General features: G+C 39.3%; 1 protein-coding gene and 1 non-coding gene across 4 annotated transcripts; one reads left to right on the top strand and one right to left on the bottom strand.

Moving 5' to 3' along the window:
* Nucleotides 1-1,484: 1,484 nt before the first annotated feature.
* On the bottom strand, nucleotides 1,485-18,465 carry LOC122766246. 3 transcript variants are annotated; one of them, XM_044020952.1, is made up of 19 exons: nucleotides 18,358-18,465; nucleotides 18,217-18,275; nucleotides 18,066-18,126; nucleotides 17,253-17,407; nucleotides 17,102-17,166; nucleotides 16,634-16,727; nucleotides 14,797-15,060; nucleotides 13,923-14,216; nucleotides 13,092-13,343; nucleotides 11,665-11,973; nucleotides 11,158-11,279; nucleotides 9,993-10,212; nucleotides 9,424-9,579; nucleotides 8,622-8,812; nucleotides 6,042-6,193; nucleotides 5,700-5,957; nucleotides 5,268-5,421; nucleotides 3,752-3,872; nucleotides 1,485-1,624 (listed from the first exon to the last, which is right to left on the bottom strand). In XM_044020952.1, coding segments are annotated over exons 1-19 (3,054 nt in total). In that variant the 5' UTR covers nucleotides 18,360-18,465; the 3' UTR covers nucleotides 1,485-1,499. The 3 variants fall into 3 exon arrangements, with proteins under 3 accessions (XP_043876887.1, XP_043876888.1, XP_043876889.1); XM_044020953.1 differs by having other exon boundaries at nucleotides 18,217-18,465; XM_044020954.1 differs by lacking the exon at nucleotides 5,268-5,421.
* A 538-nt stretch (nucleotides 18,466-19,003) lies between these two features.
* Nucleotides 19,004-19,075, top strand: trnaq-cug. The gene has a single exon. It is a non-coding gene; the product is annotated as a tRNA-Gln (tRNA).
* The last annotated feature ends 1,025 nt before the right edge of the window (nucleotides 19,076-20,100 follow it).

The following is a 20,100-nucleotide window of genomic DNA, read 5'->3' as shown; positions in this document are numbered from 1 at the left end:
GTCACACTATTGTTTGACACCATCATTTGTAGGTGCAGTTTTTATTTTTTATTTTTTTTTTGGGGGTTTACAAGGTACAAGACAAGCTAACGAGAGCTTTTAATTTGAAAAGTCTAAGTATTTGGCAGACATCCTGCTGAAACAGCAATGAATGGTATGGGAAACAACTCTTGTTCAGTGAGTTATTGAGATGCATGTATAAAACATAAAACACACACTTTGTGACTAAGCAAAGTTGAGAGAGCATTCCTCACCAGCATTTCTTGACTTCTAGGGACAGAAAATGTTAAAAAAAAAGAGTTATTATACTGCTGAATGCATGTTAGAGACTGTTTTTGTTTCATTTCATACAGAAGGATGAGTTGCTAAAGTAAAAGGCCTAAAGGGAAGAACCATTAGGCCAAATTCAAAACGACTTACTTGCTTAGGCTGCTTAAATCCCCATAATCCTCCACTGGGAAAAGAAAGGAAAAGAAGCTGAGACAGAGCTGAGATACTTTTGTATTTCTCACTGTCTACTTGTTATCCTGTACATTTTTCATATTATTTCTACGTAATTATTTACATATCTATACACAAAAAGTTAATTTGGTATTTTTTTTTGAATTCACCATTATCCTCAATTTAAACATCTGTATTACCATGAGGGAACACTGGATCAGAAGAATCTTCTTGAACACCTGTTGCCCAAGACATGAACTTGGGTAGTCCGTGGGGGGGTGACACCTTCGAACATGCTGTAGGGTATAAATAAGGCTGCCCAAGTCAGGAAAGAGTAGAGTGATAAACAAGGAGAAACTTTGCCAGTGTGACTTCTGATCTTCCAGACAGATGAACATAAAATGAAAAGAAATATTATGAGGTTTCTTAGAAAATATTTAGTTTTTTCTACTACCAGGCTCAGGGTCAAGCACACATTTCGGACTCCCCGTAGGGTAATAGGACACTTGATTTATTGTGAAGAAAATTTATCCTCGGATCACAGCATCGGCGATGGCACACTCTGCGTCAGTACTAGTAACTCTCATGCTCACCTGTGACTGTCAATTGCAGCACAAATATAGAGACAACATGATCAAACACAACATCAATATGAGGTTGATTTAAAAAAAATAATAATTTGAGTTCGAACATCCATTGTGACCCTTGGGTCACTGACATGTGGTCATGAGAAGATTCATGGATGTTGTGAAGGTGGACATGAGGACAGTAGGTATAACACAAGAGGACACAAAGGAGAGGACAAGATAGAGTGATCTGTTGTGGTGACCCCTAAAGGGAGAAGCCGAAAGGAGGAAGTTGTATGTGGTAATAAAACAGTTAACACTGTGTCTGAGCTGAGAACCAGACAGGCATGCTCACTTTGTCTGACAACATAGTCGCCGGGGGTAGAGGACGATAAACAGAAAAAAATTGTGTGAAAAATATTCTTTTGATTTTTTTGCTTGGTTTTGTAAATAATAAAGTACAAATATAACACAAACTGTGTTTGTAACATTTTATTGCAGCTGTAGCTGTTCATAATAAGACATGATTGCTTTAGTTGCACTCACTGACAGTATAGTTATGCCCAAAACACCCATTGATCCAGCCACAATTAGAATCATCGTCATGTGCTCAGCCCCTGCAAAACAGACAGAGACATGACATTTAATCAATTCTACCCTATAAAGCATGAATTAGTACTTTTATTAATACACAAATTTTTGTTTTGTTTTTTATTAGTAAACATTTTCACTATGTCACTATAGAATATTGCGTAGGATTTTGAGGTATATTTTGGAATGGGGCTGGGTTAACATAACAAAATGTGGAATAAGTGAAGCGCTGTGAATACTTTCCAGATGCACTGTACAAGAGTTGTTATTCTTTAAAATAAGAATATAATGATTCCATTAATAAAAATCATAGTTAACGCGTTAATCGCAATGCGATTAATAAAAAAAAAAAGCGTTAATTTTTTACACGTTTAAAACGGAAAGTATTCAGACCCCTTTAAATGTTTCACTCTTTGTTTCATTCCAGTTCATCGTTAAATCTCTTGAGACCTTTGGGTTTTTTTGTTGTTGAATGTATTGTGTAGTTTGGCATAGTGTGAATTAGTTCATTTGCTAAAATCAAAAAAGTTCATTTTATTTCTCACTAACATACACTCAGCACCCCATCTTGACAGAAAAAAAACAGAAATGTAGAATTTTTGCAAATGTACTAAAAAAGAAAAACTGAACTGACCATCACATGGTCATAAGTATTCAGACCCTTTGCTCAGTATTGAGTAGAAGCTTCTTTTGAGCTAGTACAGCCATGAGTCTTCTTGGGAATGATGCAACAAGTTTTTCACACCTGGATTTGGGGATCCTCTGCCATTCTTCCTTGCAGATTCTCTCCAGTTCTGTCAGGTTGGATGGTGAACGTTGGTGGACAGTCATTTTCAGGTCTCTCCAGAGACACTCAATTGGTTTAGGTCAGGGCTCTGGCTGGGCCAGTCAAGAACAGTCACAGAGTTGTTCCGAAGCCACTCCTTTGTTATTTTAGCTGTGTGCTTAGGGTCATTGTCTTGTTGGAAGGTGAACCTTCGGCCCAGTCTGAGGTCCTGAGCACTCTGGAAGAGGTTTTCTTCCAGGATATCTCTGTACTTGGCCACATTCATCTTTCCTTGAATTGCAACCAGTCGTCCTGTCCCTGCAGCTGAAAAACACCCCCATAGCATGATGCTGCCACCACCATGTTTCACAGTTGGGATTGCATTGGGTAGGTGATGAGCAGTGCTTGGTTTTCTCCACACATACCGCTTAGAATTAACGTCAAAAAGTTCAATCTTGGTCTCATCAGACCAGAGAATCTTATTTCTCATAGTCTGGGAGTCCTTCATGTGTTTTTTGGCAAACTCTATGCAGGCTTTCATATGTCTTGCACTGAGGAGAGGCTTCCGTCGGGCCACTCTGCCATAAAGCCCCGACAGGTGGAGGGCAGCAGTGATAGTTGACTTTGTGGAACTTTCTCCCATCTCCCTACTGCATCTCTGGAGCTCAGCCACAGCGATCTTTGGGTTCTTCTTTACCTCTCTCACCAAGGCTCTTCTCCCACGATTGTTCAGTTTAGCTGGACGGCCAGGTCTAGGAAGAGTTCTGGCTGTCCCAAATGTCTTCCATTTAAGGATTATGGAGGCCACTGTGCTCTTAGAAACCTTGAGTGCTGCAGAAATTCTTTTGTAACCTTGGCCTGATCTGTGCCTTGCCACAAGTCTGTCTCTGAGCTCCTTGGGCAGTTTCTTCAACCACATGATTCTCATTTGCTCTGACATGCACTGTGAGCTGTAAGGTCTTATATAGACAGGTGTGTGCCTTTCCTAATCAAGTCCAATCAGTTTAATTAAACACAGCTGGACTCCAATGAAGGAGCAGAACCATCTCAAGGACAATCAGAAGGAATGGACAGCATGTGAGTTAAATATGATTGTCACAGCAAAGGGTCTGAATACTTATGACCATATGATATTTCAGTTTTTCTTTTTTTAATAATTTGCAAAAATTTCTATATTTCTGTTTTTTTTTCTGTCAAGATGGGGTGCTGAGTGTACATTAATGAGAAATAAAATTAACTTTTTTGATTTTAGCAAATGGCTGCAATGAAACAAAGAGTGAAAAATTTAAAGGGGTCAACAACAAATTAAGGAAACAAAACATAGGAAGTAAATGTTTTAACGAAGAGTACTGTATTAGGTTCCTGCAGTGAAAAGTATCAGACTCACAGTAAGAGGTTGGGACTCTGGTGTTGACCACCACAGGTCCAGCAGATACAACAGCAGCACGTTTCCCACTCCTGTCTGGCTGACTCTCTGACCTCTTGGTTCGCTGCTGGCTGGAGCAATTCTGAAAATTCAACCAGAAAAAAAAAGAGGAATTTGGATTAATTTTAAATATAATAGCAGAAATCTAGTTAAAGTCTTGTCATTTTTATGGATTTTTGTAATTAATCCTTTTACAGCGAGCGTATCACAGACGACAGGTTTGCTCAAGAGCACTTTGCATTAACCATCATTTTGCAACGGTTTGTGCTATTGGAAAGATTCCAATGGTTTCTGAAACCTGAGAAGTCAAAGCCAACATGTGGTTATTACAGTAATTTCACTCGTACTGCTGGTGAATCAGCATCCTTGGGCACCAGAGAGGAGAGAGTTCAACATTGTTTTTGGACATTCAGACAAAAACTTGTGCTCGTGTACAACTGCAATGTTTTTTTTTAAATAAAACTTTTTGGTTTTCTTAAATTGTTTGTTAAATTGTTAATACGCTATTTTAACATGCAGTAAATTGTGAATAACTGCCAGATGTTGAAAGTTATTCTGGAAAAATGGGCAAATGCACTTAGTCACAGGATTTTTAAATTGAAAGTTTTTGGGAGGACATTACGGATATCATTAATGAAAGTTAGCTAAATCCAAGGTATCTATTTTCTCTAAAATACACCGTCATTTTGACCTAAAACTGAGTTTCTGTATTTATTTTAGTTAGCTTACTACACACAATAAATGCAGATTATACAAGAAAACTTTAACAGAATTTTAGTTTTACTCCTTCCCTGACCCAATGACCCAATTGTGGTTTCAAAACCCTCAGAATTAAGCCTTTGAACTAAACTTTTGTGTGTTTGTATTGTGATAGACTGTTGACCTGACCAGGGTGTACTTTGCCTTTTCCTATGTCCGCTGGGATTGGCACCCATACTCCCCGTGACCCTCATGTGGAGGATTAAGCGATAGAAGATGAATTAATGAAAATATATACAGTATTACAGTGCTTAACAACTTTATTCGACCACCCAAAGCCAGAGCTGCCCTATATTAACAGCTTTGGAAATTAACAAAATTTCGTGTCTGTAATGTTAATACACCAGTATGTAGAAGCTCTATAACTGAAATATTAATATATATGCTAAAATGTTTTACAAAAACACAGAAAAAATATTAAATCGCATGACTATTTCTCACTTAAGATGTCAAGTTATAGTTATTTACTTGCATTCCTGAACAGAAAAATTTGTTTTAGTAATGAATGTTACTGAAGCCCAGTGAGCCAGCTCAAATTTGGGTGGCTATGTATGTATGCATGCATGTATATATGTATATGTATATATATGTATGTATATATATATATACACACATACATATATACATATATATATATACACACACACATATGGGAAAATATACCCATAATATTAATAAGCCATGTGCAAAATATTACTGGATGTGTCTCAAGCTTTACCTTTGTACAGTCTTTGTCATGCCCACATATATTGGCCATGCAGTGAATGTATAGGGGTAGCCCTTTGGGCATGGTGAACATCTCAATGGAAAACCTGCTTTTCTGCTCCATGCCGTTAACGGAGAGCCAGTAGAATGTGTGGTCAATGGGACAGCTGGGAAAAAGGGTTACATGTATATCAATGTCACTCAAAGAACATAAAGCAGTTAAAAGAACTTCAACCTTTCACTTGAACTTTGTGTCACTTTAAAAAGACAGGTCAGGTTTATCTGCTTGTGTGAAAAGTAGAGCACTGACTGTGTGTGCCCCCTTTTCTGAGAACCATCATGAGACGGGCAGGCAATAATGGAAGCAACAGCTCAAACGAAAGACAGCGGCTCTTCAATGGCCGTCATGTAAAAGATGTGCTTATGTTAACATGCAATTGCATACCCCTCATGAAGAAAGACGCCCTGGACAGTGTCCTGTGGGTCACTGCTCTCAGTGGCCCAGCATGAATCCACCTGCAGGAGCACATATGAAGCAAAGGAGTTGTTGGTCTGCAGCGCCACCTCAAAGTACAGAATGTCGTCGCGGTCCAGGGATATGACGTCAGTGTAGCTTGAGTTGAATGACTCATCTGTGAAGAGGGTCATGCTCAAGGCAAGCTGCAGTGATGAGTTGAACTGCACCAGGGAGAGAGCAGAGAGCCTACAACAAAAAGAGGTGAATCATTTCTAGATCTCTTGTACTTTGTGGAATAAAATAATTCAAGTGTGTAAAAACTTGTCTCACCACTCCATATCCATGCTAACGTGAGTATTGCGAACATAATGACGAGGATAGACGCATTTCCAGACAACCTTCAGATCCCGCCGGCTGATTGTTTCCTCTTTGGTCAGAGTCACACTCAAAGTGTTTTGGTATTCAAAGTGGGTTTTGTTTACCTAAACAAAAACACACTCACTTGAGGCCAATGAAAGATTTGAACTATTACTACCAGTTGTACAGCTATGCATTTTAGTACAAGTGTCAAATGGTTCCTAGGGGATAAACCTGACTCACTTATGTCACTTTTCCACTAGCGCAACTCACTTTGGCACAGCACGCCTATCTTGCTTCTTCATTAGCGGTAGTACCTGGTACTCTTTTAGTACCTGCTCTGGCGAGGTTCCAAGCTAACTGAGCCAATACTATGCGTTCAAAATAGCCACCCTTTGCTTTGATTACTGCTTTGCACACTCTTGGCATTCTCTCAATGCGCTTCATGAGGTAGTCACCTGAAATGGTTTTCCAACAGTCTGTTGGGTCCTATTGAAAAATAAATGATGTTCCAACTAAACGCAAACCGGATGGGATGCATGATGCTGCAGGAAGCTGCAGGATGCTGTGGTAGCCATGCTGGTTCGGTGTGCCTTCAATTTTGAATAAATCCCCAAGCACCCCCACACCATCACACCATCACACCTCCTCCTCCATGCTTCACAGTGTAGGGACCATCCGTTCACCTTTTCTGCATTGCACAAAGACACGGCGGGTGGAACCAAAGATCTCAAATTTGAACTCATCATATCAAAGCACAGATTTCCACTGGTCTAATGTCCACCCCTTGTGTTTCTTGGCCCAAACAAACCTCTTCTGCTTGGTGCATTTCCTTAGTAGTGCTTTTTTAGCAGCTATTGCTAACAGCTATGACCATAAAGGCCTGATTATCAGTCTCCTCTGAACAGTTGATGTAGAGATGCGTCTGCTGCTAGAACTCTGTGTGGCATTTATCTGGGCTCTAATCTGAGGCGCTGTTAACTTGCGATTTCCGAGGCTGGTGACTCGGATGAACTTATCCTCAGCAGCAGAGGTGACGCTTGGTCTTCCTTCCCTGGTGTGGTCCTCATGTGAGCCAGTTTCGTCGTAGCGATTGATGGTTTTTGAGACTTGGGGACACATTCAAAGTTTTTGCAATTTCCCGGACTGACTGACCTTCATTTCTCAAAGTAATGATGGACTGTCATTTCTCTTTATTTAGCTGATTGGTTCTTGCTATAATATGAATTCTATCAGTTGTCAAATACCAACCTGACTTCTGCACAACACAATTGATGGTCCCAACCGCATTAAGAAGGCAAGAAACTCCACAAATGAACCCTGACAAGGCACAGCTGTGAAGTGAAAACCATTTCAGGTGACTACATCATGAAGCTCACTGAGAGAAGGCCAAGGGTTTACAGTGCTGTCAACAAAGCAAAGGATGGCTACTTTGAAGAATCTAAAATATAAAACATGTTTTGAGTTATTTCACACTGTTTTACATAAGTCCATATGTGTTCATTCATAGTTTTGATGCCTTCAGTGAGAATCTACAATAGTCAGGAAAATAATGAAAAACTCTTAAATGAGAAGGTGTGTCCAAACTGTTGACTGGAAATGTATGTATATGTTCAACTTAAATGAAAATCAGTAACAGTATTTTAGCTGAGTTGTGTTGTGGGCTGTTTACATCTTCTTTATAGGAGAATATTAGTTACACAGCTGAAGAAAAATGTCTTGAAATGGCTACTTTCATAGTAGTAACATTTACATACAAATTGTTTTATAATAATTTCAGATGAAGGCATGTACAGTATCTGATGGGTACGGCTGAGTTTCGAAGCCAGGACTGTGGTTCCAAAGCAAAACTCCTTACCAGCTGAGCTACAGAGGGTGACATATAACTGAAGTTGATTTTAAATGACTATGTTGACATTAATATCTGTGGGTAATTGAGTTTGTGATATTGGCATCAGTCATGGAAAAAGTGCCATCCCGACGACAGACACTGGAATTTACTAATATATTTATTGATGGTTCTCAACACAAGAGGATTTAATCAAATTAAAGTTGGCTTATAAACAAATCATGGATTTTAGCTTTAAGTTAAATAACCACCATTAAATAATTAGATTATTTTTTCCTAAGAATGTTTTGTGTCTTTATGCCATAAGCCTACATTTTCTTATCTTATTCATACCCCAGCTCAGAATCTGTCATATAAATTTAACACTTTTACAACATCTTTCTGCATGGAGTTTGCATGTTCTCCCTGTGTGTGCGTGGGTTCTCTCCAGGTTCTCTGGCTTCCTCCCACAGTCCAAAAACATGCAATGTGGGGATTAGGTAAATTGGACACTCGAAATTGACCATAGGAGTCAGTGTGAGAGTGAATGGTTGTTTGTCTCTGTGTGTGGCCCTGCGATGGACTGGCAAACTGTCCAGGGTGTACCCCGCCTATCGGCCGATGTAGCTGAGATTGGCACAGCACCCCCCGCGACCCTCTGGTGGAGGATAAAGCGGTAGATGATGACTGACTTTTACAACATGTAGCTACGTATGGTTACTCACCCGTCTCTCTGTTCCACATTCAGACGATTTCCTTGTGGTGCGAAAGTAAAACAGCATCGCACTCTGTTCCACATTGCACCGCCCATCGTTCAGCTTCACGTCAACCTTTCCTCCAATGTGAGACATCAGGTATGGTTTTGCAATCCCACCAGTCATCAGTTTGTCCAGACACTGGCTGAAAAGGCCTTTCTCTGTTTGAACACAAACAAAAAAAAAGGCATTTAACTGCACGGTTATTGTACTGTATACTACTGTTGCACATTAGTGCTTATAGGCTGCATTAACATTGCAGGTCATGATGCCTGCTTCAGATATGCTATTTACATCAAAATGTTAAGTAGGCTGAAAAGGAAGTTACTATGAAATTTAGAAATCCTTGCTCTAAATACATGAAACCCCAGTATGAGTCCACTGGTTTGAGCCCTCTCATCCTCTATAGCACAGGTTGTAAGAGCACATGTGCACATGTATTTACATTATTCACCACTGTTCTGTTTTTAAGGAAGTACAAGTCACATTGACAGGGGAATATCTGATCTGTCCGCTTACATTGTAGATGCAAATGCACACATCTAAATCGGATTCGACGATATCCGAGTCCATGTGCTTTTTTTCCTGCTCAATGTTATGGGTCAAATCTGATTTGTGTCAAATGGAAGGAAAAGTTCAGAGATGGTATCACTTGCACGATGCAGTGTAAATGCAGCTATAATAATAATAATAAAAATAATATTTTTGTTTTAATTAAACCAAACATTATTTGTTATAGCAACATATGAAATAGGAAAACGTGTCACTGTACCATTGCAGATGGGCTGTGAAGCCACCTGAGGCTCAGTGACAGAGCTCACATCATAGTATCCATGCCGGCACACACAAGTGAAAGAGCCCAGAGTGTTGACGCACAGAGAATTGCGGGGACATGAAGTATGTTTGAGAGACAGACACAGATGAGGACCTAAACAAAGCATAAAAAGAAAATGGAAATTGCAAAGTCTTCAAAGTCTCTTACATTATGTCTAATAAAATATGTCTTATATTTAATAACATATGGTGTTTATTTATAAACGCAACATGGAGCTCTTTAATTATGGTCAAATGTGTAGTCAATCATTTTGGTCAATACTAATTAGAACATGATTATTTAAAATTATATCAACAAATTATATTAATTTAAAAATGTTTCCAGTACTTGATCTTATTACAAACTCACTATAATATTCAAGAAAGAATTTGGGCCTGGAAAGTATTTCTAAATTTTTTAAGGCCTAAAACCTATGAGGTTTTGGAAGCTCGACACTGGGCTTATTGACACAGACTTGGGTTCAGGTGACATATTATCAAACTAAGGTGGTTTTCATTGTCACCTACCATCCCAGTAAATGATCCCATCTCTAACTGAAATATGGGTTGCATTCTGTGAGTGAATGTAATCCAGCTGATCTTCGACAGGAAGGGACACATTCTCCTCCGTGTTCATGGCATCGAAAGACCAAAAGACGATTTCCGTTTTATCCGGTTCTTCTGCAGGTCTGATGGTGGCCAGCTCAATACGGGCTGGGTGATCATAGTCTTTCAACAGCTCCTGCATCTGAATGACACACACAAGGGTACAACTTTTCATCCTGGGAAAATTACTTTCACCACAAATCACCTTTATTTCATGAATAAAGAACTTCATATTGATTCAAGTTTCACTTTTCTCATCATTTAAAGAAACAAAAAACTGTCTTTATTTGTGGAATAAAGTAACACCGGGCAACCATGTATGCATCTCATTCTCACTGATATTATGTGAAGTATAATTTCTCCTGTAGCCCAACACAATTGAGTTAATGCTAATGCTTGCGTGTTTGCAAGCTCACAATGATGTTTCACAAGTATAAAGTCATATTCTTAATTTTCATTATCACAGCTTAGCATATTAACATGCTGCTAATTAGGGGTAAACACAAATTGGATGACTATTGACAGCTTACTACCCACACCAAAGTCCATTGGTGAGGAAATAACAAATTTATATCACAGCAAAAAAGGAGTTTTTGATGCACTGTTGCTTCCATATTTTTCATATATCCACACAGACAGAAACTGGTTTAGGTGAATAAGCATACTTTTGTCGGAGAGATGTTCCGTCCACACGGAAACTGCTTCTTAGGGGACCTGAAATGGTATTTTTTGAAAAGGCCTCCCAGAGTGGGATAATCTCAAATCGCCAGCCTCACACTTCCACGTAAACAGCGAATATGCTACTTCAGGAAAACAATGACATCATATTCCCACCTCTCTCTTTCACCGTCATTCATTATCTTGTGTTTGGAAATTGTTTGACAGTGTTACCAACTACTGTCAATGAAAGGGAACTAAAGTGAGCCTCACAAGATGCTAAATATCACTGGAAGATGTCTTGTCTTTAGCGATTTCACACACGGGGGTGAAAAATACCTATTTTCACATACTATTGAAAATACTATTTTTTAAGAAAAGCAAATCGGCCATCTACTTTCATTGATGTAGACAATGAGTATTTACCCACCTTATCTTTAAAAATCTTCTCAATTTTTCTTTGTATTTCTGACATGCCATCCTGTAGATCTTCAGGCAGTGACCAGGACACAACCATTGTTAGTCTCATGTCAGAAACCACAAAATCCATCACTATAGGGACACAGAGAAGAAAATTGTGATATCGTTTACAAATAAATGTAACTCAAATAATAGCACTCGGAGAGCACAGACCTCAGTCCAGGCATAAACTCACTTTTTCACTTTTTTTCTTACATTTTGATCCACTGAATCCAGACTTTCTGTATAGAACATAACCTGCTTATAGCTATTACCATCTTACATAACAAAATTCATCCCAATCTGTAAGGACGTTACTGAGATATACACATCTGAACTTTAAATTGCTGTAATCAGATTTAGATTTCATTACAGATGTGTTGCCCTGATGCCTAGCTGACATAAATCAGTGACTGTGAAAATAAAAACACTGCTGTGCTACAGAAGTCTTGTAGAACTCATGCTACCTCAGACTGACCTAGTTCCTGGACAGGTCCAGCAGTCCCAAAGAATGTGGAAGATGAATTATCTGCCTCAACACACAGTTGAGCGTCTTCAAACGGCCACTCTCCATCGCACTGCTCCCATATGTCCATGGTGTAACTCTTCCCTTCATCCAGACCTGAGAGGCCCAGCTGTGCATCTGTCAAGCTGCGGTTATGGATGATGGTGCCATTCTTTAAGGACACCTCATATACATATGCCATAGCTAACTGTGTGGTAGTGGGTGTCCACAGGGTGGTGGAGTCATTGGAGTGGAAGCTGAGCTCAGACATACCAACAGGTCCTGGATACACACAGATTACAGAGAAATTATATACATTACATTAGGGGTAGAGCGCTTCACTTAAAAAACCCAGCCCTTCAGTACGCATGTCACAGTCCAGGACAGGCATTTGGTACGAGGTGAGCCGAGGAGCCAGTGTGGGTCAGTTGTAGAAATGGTGAGAGAAGACACAGGAGAAGGGCCAGAGTTAGAGGATGTGTGAGCAAAACTGTTTTGCGCTCTTGCCATTTTGCATTACCCATGATGCCAGTGGAAAAAAAGTGACGTCGTTAACGACAACTGTATGCAAGCACTGTGCAACATATGGTACTTATGCTAGTGGCAGCACTTGGAAAATGTTCCCTACTATATTTACTTTCAAATATCTGATTATAGAAAAGCCTCTAAATGGTGGAGTATTAATTGGCATGTAACATAACACAGCATACGTCAATGGCACCTTATCAAACGCGTGTACACCAAACAATAAATGTGGATCTACACAAAGATTGGCATTATTTATATGGACATTGCAGTGTATGATCAAATCTCAAACCAGCTCAGACCAGGTGTACACAAGTTTGAAAGTGCAGTGGACTTGCAGTGCAGTGTAACTGTGTGAATCATATATCGGGTTCATGTCTGGTAATTCCATGATTGAGAGCTCTACATGAAATTACTCTACTACTTTAAATATATGTTAGAGTAATTTCATGTAGAGCTCTCAATCATGGAAATACCAGACTAACATGAACCCTGGTCTAATATCTCTACTTGTCCAAACACATTTTAGCCAAAGACCAAGCTTTCTTTAGAAATAAATGGAGAAAGTCACCTTCAGTTGGACACAGTATTGTCAGTATTGTTTATTTGCTGAGTTCAAGTGGAGTTGGAATCATGACATACACATGGACGTATATCATGCATTCTGAGATTTGAGAAAACTTAAGAGTTAACAGGTCATGAGTAGTGTTAACTACAGGTTTCCAAATGCAAAAGCCAGGCAGGCTTCCAAAATAAAGGCTTGATGTCACATAATTGTTTAACTGAGAAGTGAAAAATGTAATTGAACAGTAACTTTTGGAATTTTCCACTTTCATGTTCATGTTCTGGGACCATGTCATGTTTTGTGTCATTACCAGTGAGTGCTGTGATCGTCTTGGCATTCATGAGCACGTCGTCTCCACACAGCGCCTCCACCTTGGCCTGGTACTGTTGACATTCCGACAGCCCCCCAACAGTGTAGTTGGTGAGGAGCGTGGTGCTCTGTAGCACCCCCTCATGGTACACTCGGAACTTGGATATGGAGGAAGTGTTGCTCACCTCCCACCTCAGTGCGTAGTTGTCAGGGCTGAACGGTGTCTGACACAAGCCCCAGATGCTGGAGTGGACTGAGGAGCAGAGAAAAGGAATCGTTATCATCACATGTAGAAATCTCACACTGTCTGACTCTGAAGCATAAGACTCTGAGTCACATGACAACATCAACCCAGGTTTCTGTTAGATTACCCAACATTGTTGTCATTGGCTAATGGACCAAAAATGTGTTATGTTGGCAAAACCTTTGTGTCCCTTGTTATATTTTATTAATTATTTACTAAAATAAATTCCAGTTGGAAGACAACCTACAATACCACTGAGCAACAGCTGGTGCTGTGATTAAGTGGGAGTACCTCAATACAATCAAATTTCAAAATGCCTGAACTATCACTTTAAAGTAGGACAAACGCCCAAACTCACACAATGACTGTGCTATTGTCCAGTAACTGTAGCTGTGGTTACAAACTACAAACCATACTATAATATTCACATTCAACATAAACCACATATATTTGGTCTTCAATGCATTCTAACTTTCAGTATAAATACAGCTTTTTGCATATTAATAATATATAAATATTAATAAGCATGTCAAGTGCATAGATATATATGCCTCAGTAAGTCAATCCATCAACGTGTGTGGGACTCACCAGAGTTTCCATTATTCTGCACCATCTTGCTGTAGCTCAACTCCATCCCTGACTGACAGATAGTCTGTAGGCCAAACCTGACCCTGGCGCACGGCTCCAGGTCAAACAAGGTGTACACTAAGGTGTCCTCTTTGAACCGGAGGAGTATCTCCTCTGTGATGTGGTCTGTGCCATTGAGGTAGTAGATGGTCAGGAGGAAGAGGGAGTACCTGAGGTTGTCAGGACAGTCCCAGGACAGGGATATGCTGCTGCTGTTCCATGACGTCACCTCAAAGTCTTTTGGAATGTCTGGTTCTGGAAGGAAAACAATTGAATGTTAACAGACGCCATTAGGCATTATTTTTGACAAAAGCATTTTTACATTGTACATATGCTTGTACGTATGCACCTTCATGAATTTGCAGAACTTGCTCTCTTGCACCACTTACTGTATACATTTGTGACAAATGGACAATTCATGCACCTTCTACGTTTTTACTTCTGTATAGCTGTGAGTATGTTTCTTAGATTTTATATAGATAGTCAAACTTTTTAAATATTGTATTCATTATTTATTGTATTCTGTGCAATATGTTTCATTCTTATATACTTATTTTATTTGCCAACTTTGGATTGCATCTCTTTTATTCTATACAGTTTGTTAACTGTATAGAATTGGGTTCAATAAAGTCATACATTTGCATTCAAATTACAAAAAAGATGATTTTTCTCAAAATAAATTCACTTTACATTCACTACAGTCAGTTGGAAGTAATCAAAATACCAGATACATATGTCAAAACATGTTTAGGGTCTGTATGAGAACACTATGCATGCAAACAGGCTTTATCATATCTTTGAACTAGCCCTTTAGTATCTTTTATTTGCACCATACCAGTAACAGCAGAGAGGCAGGTGAAGGAGTGAGTGTCTGCAATCTCCACACAGGCCAAATAGAGGCTGCAGGAGTCCAGGGAAATGAAGTCGTACTGGTTGCTGGTGGTCGAGTCCACACCAAATGCGATATGAGAGTTTGAATCAGTGCGGTACATGGTGACAGTGTGGCTGTTGTTGACAGCCTGACTGTTCCCCACCCAGGAGAACAGCAACATAGAGGTGCTCCTGGACTCAAGCTTCACAGGGAAACGCATGGTGTGGCCTAAAAGGAAGAGAGAACATATAGAATTGGAGAACACTGAGGACAAAGACATTTATTAATACATGCTTGTTTGACAAGGACAATGGCTTAAGTAAGTCAAATGAATGTCAGTGACGCCAGTCTACACTGAGATATCTTCACAATCTGGGCCAAAGACAGTGATAAAAAGGTCCACATTAACCAAAATCGGGGATTCAAGCTCTGGGGACCAGTTACAGCAGTTAAGCGTCAGTCTGGTCAACACCTGAAATGTCTCAGCGCTAAAATGTGTGGAGGGTTCACAGTTATCTGTAGTCAAAAACATCAACATTTCCTGCTGAACTTCTTACCTGTTATGATGCAGGACAGGGCTGGACTATTTGACCAACATGAAACGTTTTCAAATCAGCTGATATCAATAGTGAACATGATAAATGTAGGATGATTAAAAAGTGATTTTGCTCTTGATTTAAAGTTAGAAATTGTGGGTTTTAGACATTTTTTATGGACAGAAAATAAACACCAACCAATTATGTTATACACTTAAGTAAAACAAAGTATGTTTGTGTTATACATAAACCTTACATACACAAAGTATATAAAAGCTGTGTTACATTATGATTGAATAAAGTTGTGCTTTATTCAATCTTATAAAGTGCTTTCCAAAGTATGGGTCAGGATTCAGGAAATGTATTTTGGGCCCCAAACAAATTTGCTGAATTATGGCAACCTCTTAATTAAGATTTATGTGTATGTGTTTTAAACAGCATTAATTAAACAGAGTTTTAATCACCTTGTGTGAGTCAGTTTGTTAATAACCAAAACTATGTTTGAACATAAGGATGTCCGTCAGTGCACATGGCACCAGGACAGCATAGGTGGGAGGTCAGTGATAGACTTTGTTGTCGTATCATCTGACCTGCGGCCTGCATGTTTTAGACTTGGTTGAAGAGAGGAGCTGACCTGTCAACTGATCACCAGCTAGTGGTGAGTTGGATCAGATGGTGGGGGAAAATGCTGCACAGACCTGGTAGGCCCAAATGTGTAGTGAGGGTACGATGGGAATGCATGGCTGAAGAACCTGTCAAGATGATCTTCAACTCCCACCTCCGACAGAGCTTTGACCACGTACCGAGGGCAGTGGAGGACATTGTGTCCGAATGGGCCATGTTCTGCGCTGCTATTGTCGAGGCAGCTGTTGCTGAGGCCAGTCCCGGTGGTAACCCCAGGACCCACTGGTGGACACCACAGGTCAGGGGAGCCATCAGGCTGAAGGAGGAGGCCTACCGGGCATGGCTAGTCTGTTGGCTATCAGTCTGATACAGTTTTTTAAAATCTACTTAAGTAATTAAGTAACCAAGCATGATGTTCCAACAGAGTAACAATTAATCTGCTTCCAAAACTGAAACTGGTTAAAATGTTGCTACTGCTTTTTATTTTTAGTCTGTGCTTTGTGATGCATTTATGTGATATTTATTGTTATACAGATTGTATAGGATTTTACTTTTCTTGATATCTGATCCAGAAATTTTAAACCAGTATCAGACCAATACAGATACGGCGTATTGTATAGGCACATCCATAATCATCTCACCAGTAGCAAGGAAGAAGTCCTCATCCTGATGGAAGAATGCAGTATTGTTTTCACATGCAAACACTTCAGAGGGACTCAACGAGTTCAGAAAGACCTGAGGACAGAATAATGGGAAGGAGTAAAAATGCACAGAAGGACATATAAAGTCGTACAAACATTAAGGCTGCCTATAACTTTTGGTGGATTTGGATTGTTGTTGATGTTATTATTCAGCCTCTGTTTGATCTTTGTAAAATTAAATAACATGACATAATTTGAATGCTGTGTCCTTCATCTGAAAACATGTGGGTCCCCATATGGAAAGTTTGGGAAACACAGCAATACATGATTGACATACGCAGCACAGATCCATCTGTCATCAAGACTTCCACTCACAACTGAGTTAGAATGTACTTTAAAATAACATAGACCATGCATCTGTATAAAATTGTCATTTGAAGTGTTTGTTGCATGTTGGGTCAGTAGTACCTTCGTGGCATTAGTTGGATCACTCCGGGGTCTGGGCACGCCCTGGATTTTATTGAACCTTTTACCTTAAAAGTGAGATGAACTCAGTTATTTGAACGGTTTATAACTACGTATACTTGATTTGAAATGGTGCTAAAGCTAACATGCTTACTAAGCATAATGGTGAAAGTCCATATGTGGGTCAAGTCTCCAAACTCCAGTGTTAGCTTGTTTTCTACATCTGGGTGCACCGTCAGGGAGGTGACTTTACCCTCTTTTGTGATGGAGAGGAGTGATGTGTCATTCAGCCGTATGTCTCCATTTTGTCTGAAAGAAGAAGGACAATCAAAGCATTAGAGCATCTCATTTCCAAACAACATTACATTAAACATTAAAAATGTCAATTTAATGGCACAGTGTTTATGGACATAAATCAGACTTTATCCATCATCAAGTGAGCGGAGCAGGTGTGAGTGGCACATAAGCGAATGTGTCACAATGACAGCAGTTAAAATACTTTAAGATAAGCAATGATGACTAAAAGAGACTAAAGAGTCTCTTTTAGTAAGCTCTGCTCAGCTAGATAGTCAAGAGGAGAAGAAAAGTAGCTCCATCAACATGAGTCATTTGATAAAACATCTAAAGAACCAACACAACGCACAGCAAAGGATTTGAGACAAAAAATTAAGTATTGTTCATTTACATCCAATTCTAACAGTTATATATGTTTTATGTGGCCTAATGTTCTTCTGTATTTGTGTTATATGTAAACAAGACTCAGTATATTTTAAAGCACTGGAGACTTAAAACGTATTTAATTGATTGATTGGTTAATGCCGGAATATAAAACAGCGTTATATGTAGAAATTTCTTCGGAGATAGGTTACCTCGATAAAATGTATTTTCTAAATGTGTTTTCCCATATAAGACACAACCTTTCTACGTCGACTGTTTTCTTTCACAAATGTGTTTGTCGTGCTTTTACCTTTCCAGGGCCTCGTTGTTACTCATCCAACACACAGAGAAGGAAATGTCACCGAGCCTTCCTGCAAGAAAATCCACGCAAATACTTCCGATTATGAAAAATCATTTGTGTCACCTTAACTAAAATGGCGGATGCTCTAACTTCTACTCACCAAACGCTACGTCCCGAAGCAACATGACGAAAAAGATGAAGTTAAACTTTAAGGAGTTCCTGAAACAATTACAAACGTGGATTAATCCACTGTAATACTCATTCTAAAATCGAATAAACTGTATTTAACTGTTTTGCTTACATTATCTTTTTAAATTCAGTAAAAGAAAGCACGTTGTGGGTTTTGTTTTACAGTCAAAGACGTTCGGCTGCTGGTGACACTGCTAATTAAAGACAGGTGTGCGAGTGCCTCACATCACCCACCTGTCTCTCGTGACCACGATCACCATGAAACTTATGTACATTTTCAGTAACACCAATGTAACTCCCTGTTTTATTTTCAAATATATAATGTGTTATTATGACAATATGTGTCATACATCTTTAAAATATGTTATGTAACATGTTGCAAAATTGTATTTGTTTAAATTCTCAATTCATAGACAGAAGGTGTTGTTTTATTTAGGTAAGGTGAAGTATTAATCGATCTTACATTACGTCATTTAGCAGACGCTTTTATCCAAAGCGACTTACAAGGATACTTACTTGTGACCATGATGTCTCTGCACACGGGGCTACTGGTCTTAACCACCCCACCCATCTTCCGTGTAGCTAAAGTATATGAATGGTTGAATTTTTCTTTCCATAGATTTTTTATTCATGTGTTTGTCTGTTTATCGATTAGCTCTCTTGTATGAAAATGTGAAATATTGATTCATAAATGTTAGTTCAAAAAAGCAGTTCAAAACTATAGATATAAGCATATAGACACCGTGACGCAATCGCGGGGTTCCATGGTGTAATGGTTAGCACTCTGGACTCTGAATCCAGCGATCCGAGTTCAAATCTCGGTGGAACCTGATTTTATGAAGACAGCGATATGGACTTACAAAATTATTGAGACTCTTTTCTTATGGAAATTATCATGCACAACAATACTGAGAATCAAGAAAATGCAGTTAGCTATAGATACCAATAATTAAAATTAACTATTAACTTACTGTTCATAAATCATGTTCCTTTTAAAGAACGAACGACCCCCGATACTTAAAAATCATTAGAGAGCTGTTTTTGAATAATGCAAGTAAAAAACTCCTAAATTCTCAAACTCAGTGTCTTTTTTTATATTTTATTTATTATTCTGCTTCTCCACCGGCATTGCTGCTGTTAGTGAGGCTGATGTGGTGAAGCTTCACGGTGGAAGTGGCTCTGACGCCCCCTGCTGGTTGCACTAAAGCACTTAATTGTGAGGAAATCCTTCAACTTTGACACAAACTGATGAGGGTTTCAGTAGAAACAAAACAAAAAGACTAGTGAAGTGCTGAAACAATAAAAAATACAGAAACTTAAAGGAAAAGGGAACGGGCAGAGTTGGTAGAAGAAAGACTTAAAACCGCTTAAAAACTGTAAAGCCTAATTTGAATTTTTACGAGAAACTGGTTTAATGAAGAGAATCTAATTAGTTAATGGGAAGAGAACACTCCAACATAGTAGGTGGCGGTAATGCACCTTTAACGATAGTTGCCACCCACCATTAAACCAGAAGAAGTCCTGAACTGTGAGAGACTCCTTGCTGCTCTGCTATCCTCTTTTACAATACTGTCTGATTCTCTTCTCAGGTGTCATCACAGCTTTATCTGCTGCTGCTGCTGGGAGTGTTTGGGTGGAAGTTGTCATCACATCCTGTGTTTTCCGGATACGCCAGGTGTTTCCTGATCCAACTGCCTAATATATCGACTTTCGTCCACTCTGTGACTGCAGGACACACGGCAGGCGACCACTTCCTCCTGTGATGACAGGCTCACTGGGATGGGGCTCTGCAACTTCAGATTCTGGCTCCTTCATGACCTCAGACCTCAAACACCAGCCTCATCAGATCACATGT

The sequence above is a fragment of the Solea senegalensis genome, linkage group LG3 (genome assembly GCF_019176455.1).
Source record: "Solea senegalensis isolate Sse05_10M linkage group LG3, IFAPA_SoseM_1, whole genome shotgun sequence".
Lineage (NCBI taxonomy): Eukaryota > Metazoa > Chordata > Actinopteri > Pleuronectiformes > Soleidae > Solea > Solea senegalensis.
The sequence above is the reverse complement of the archived record's forward strand: the minus strand, read 5'-3'. Positions and strand labels throughout refer to the sequence as shown.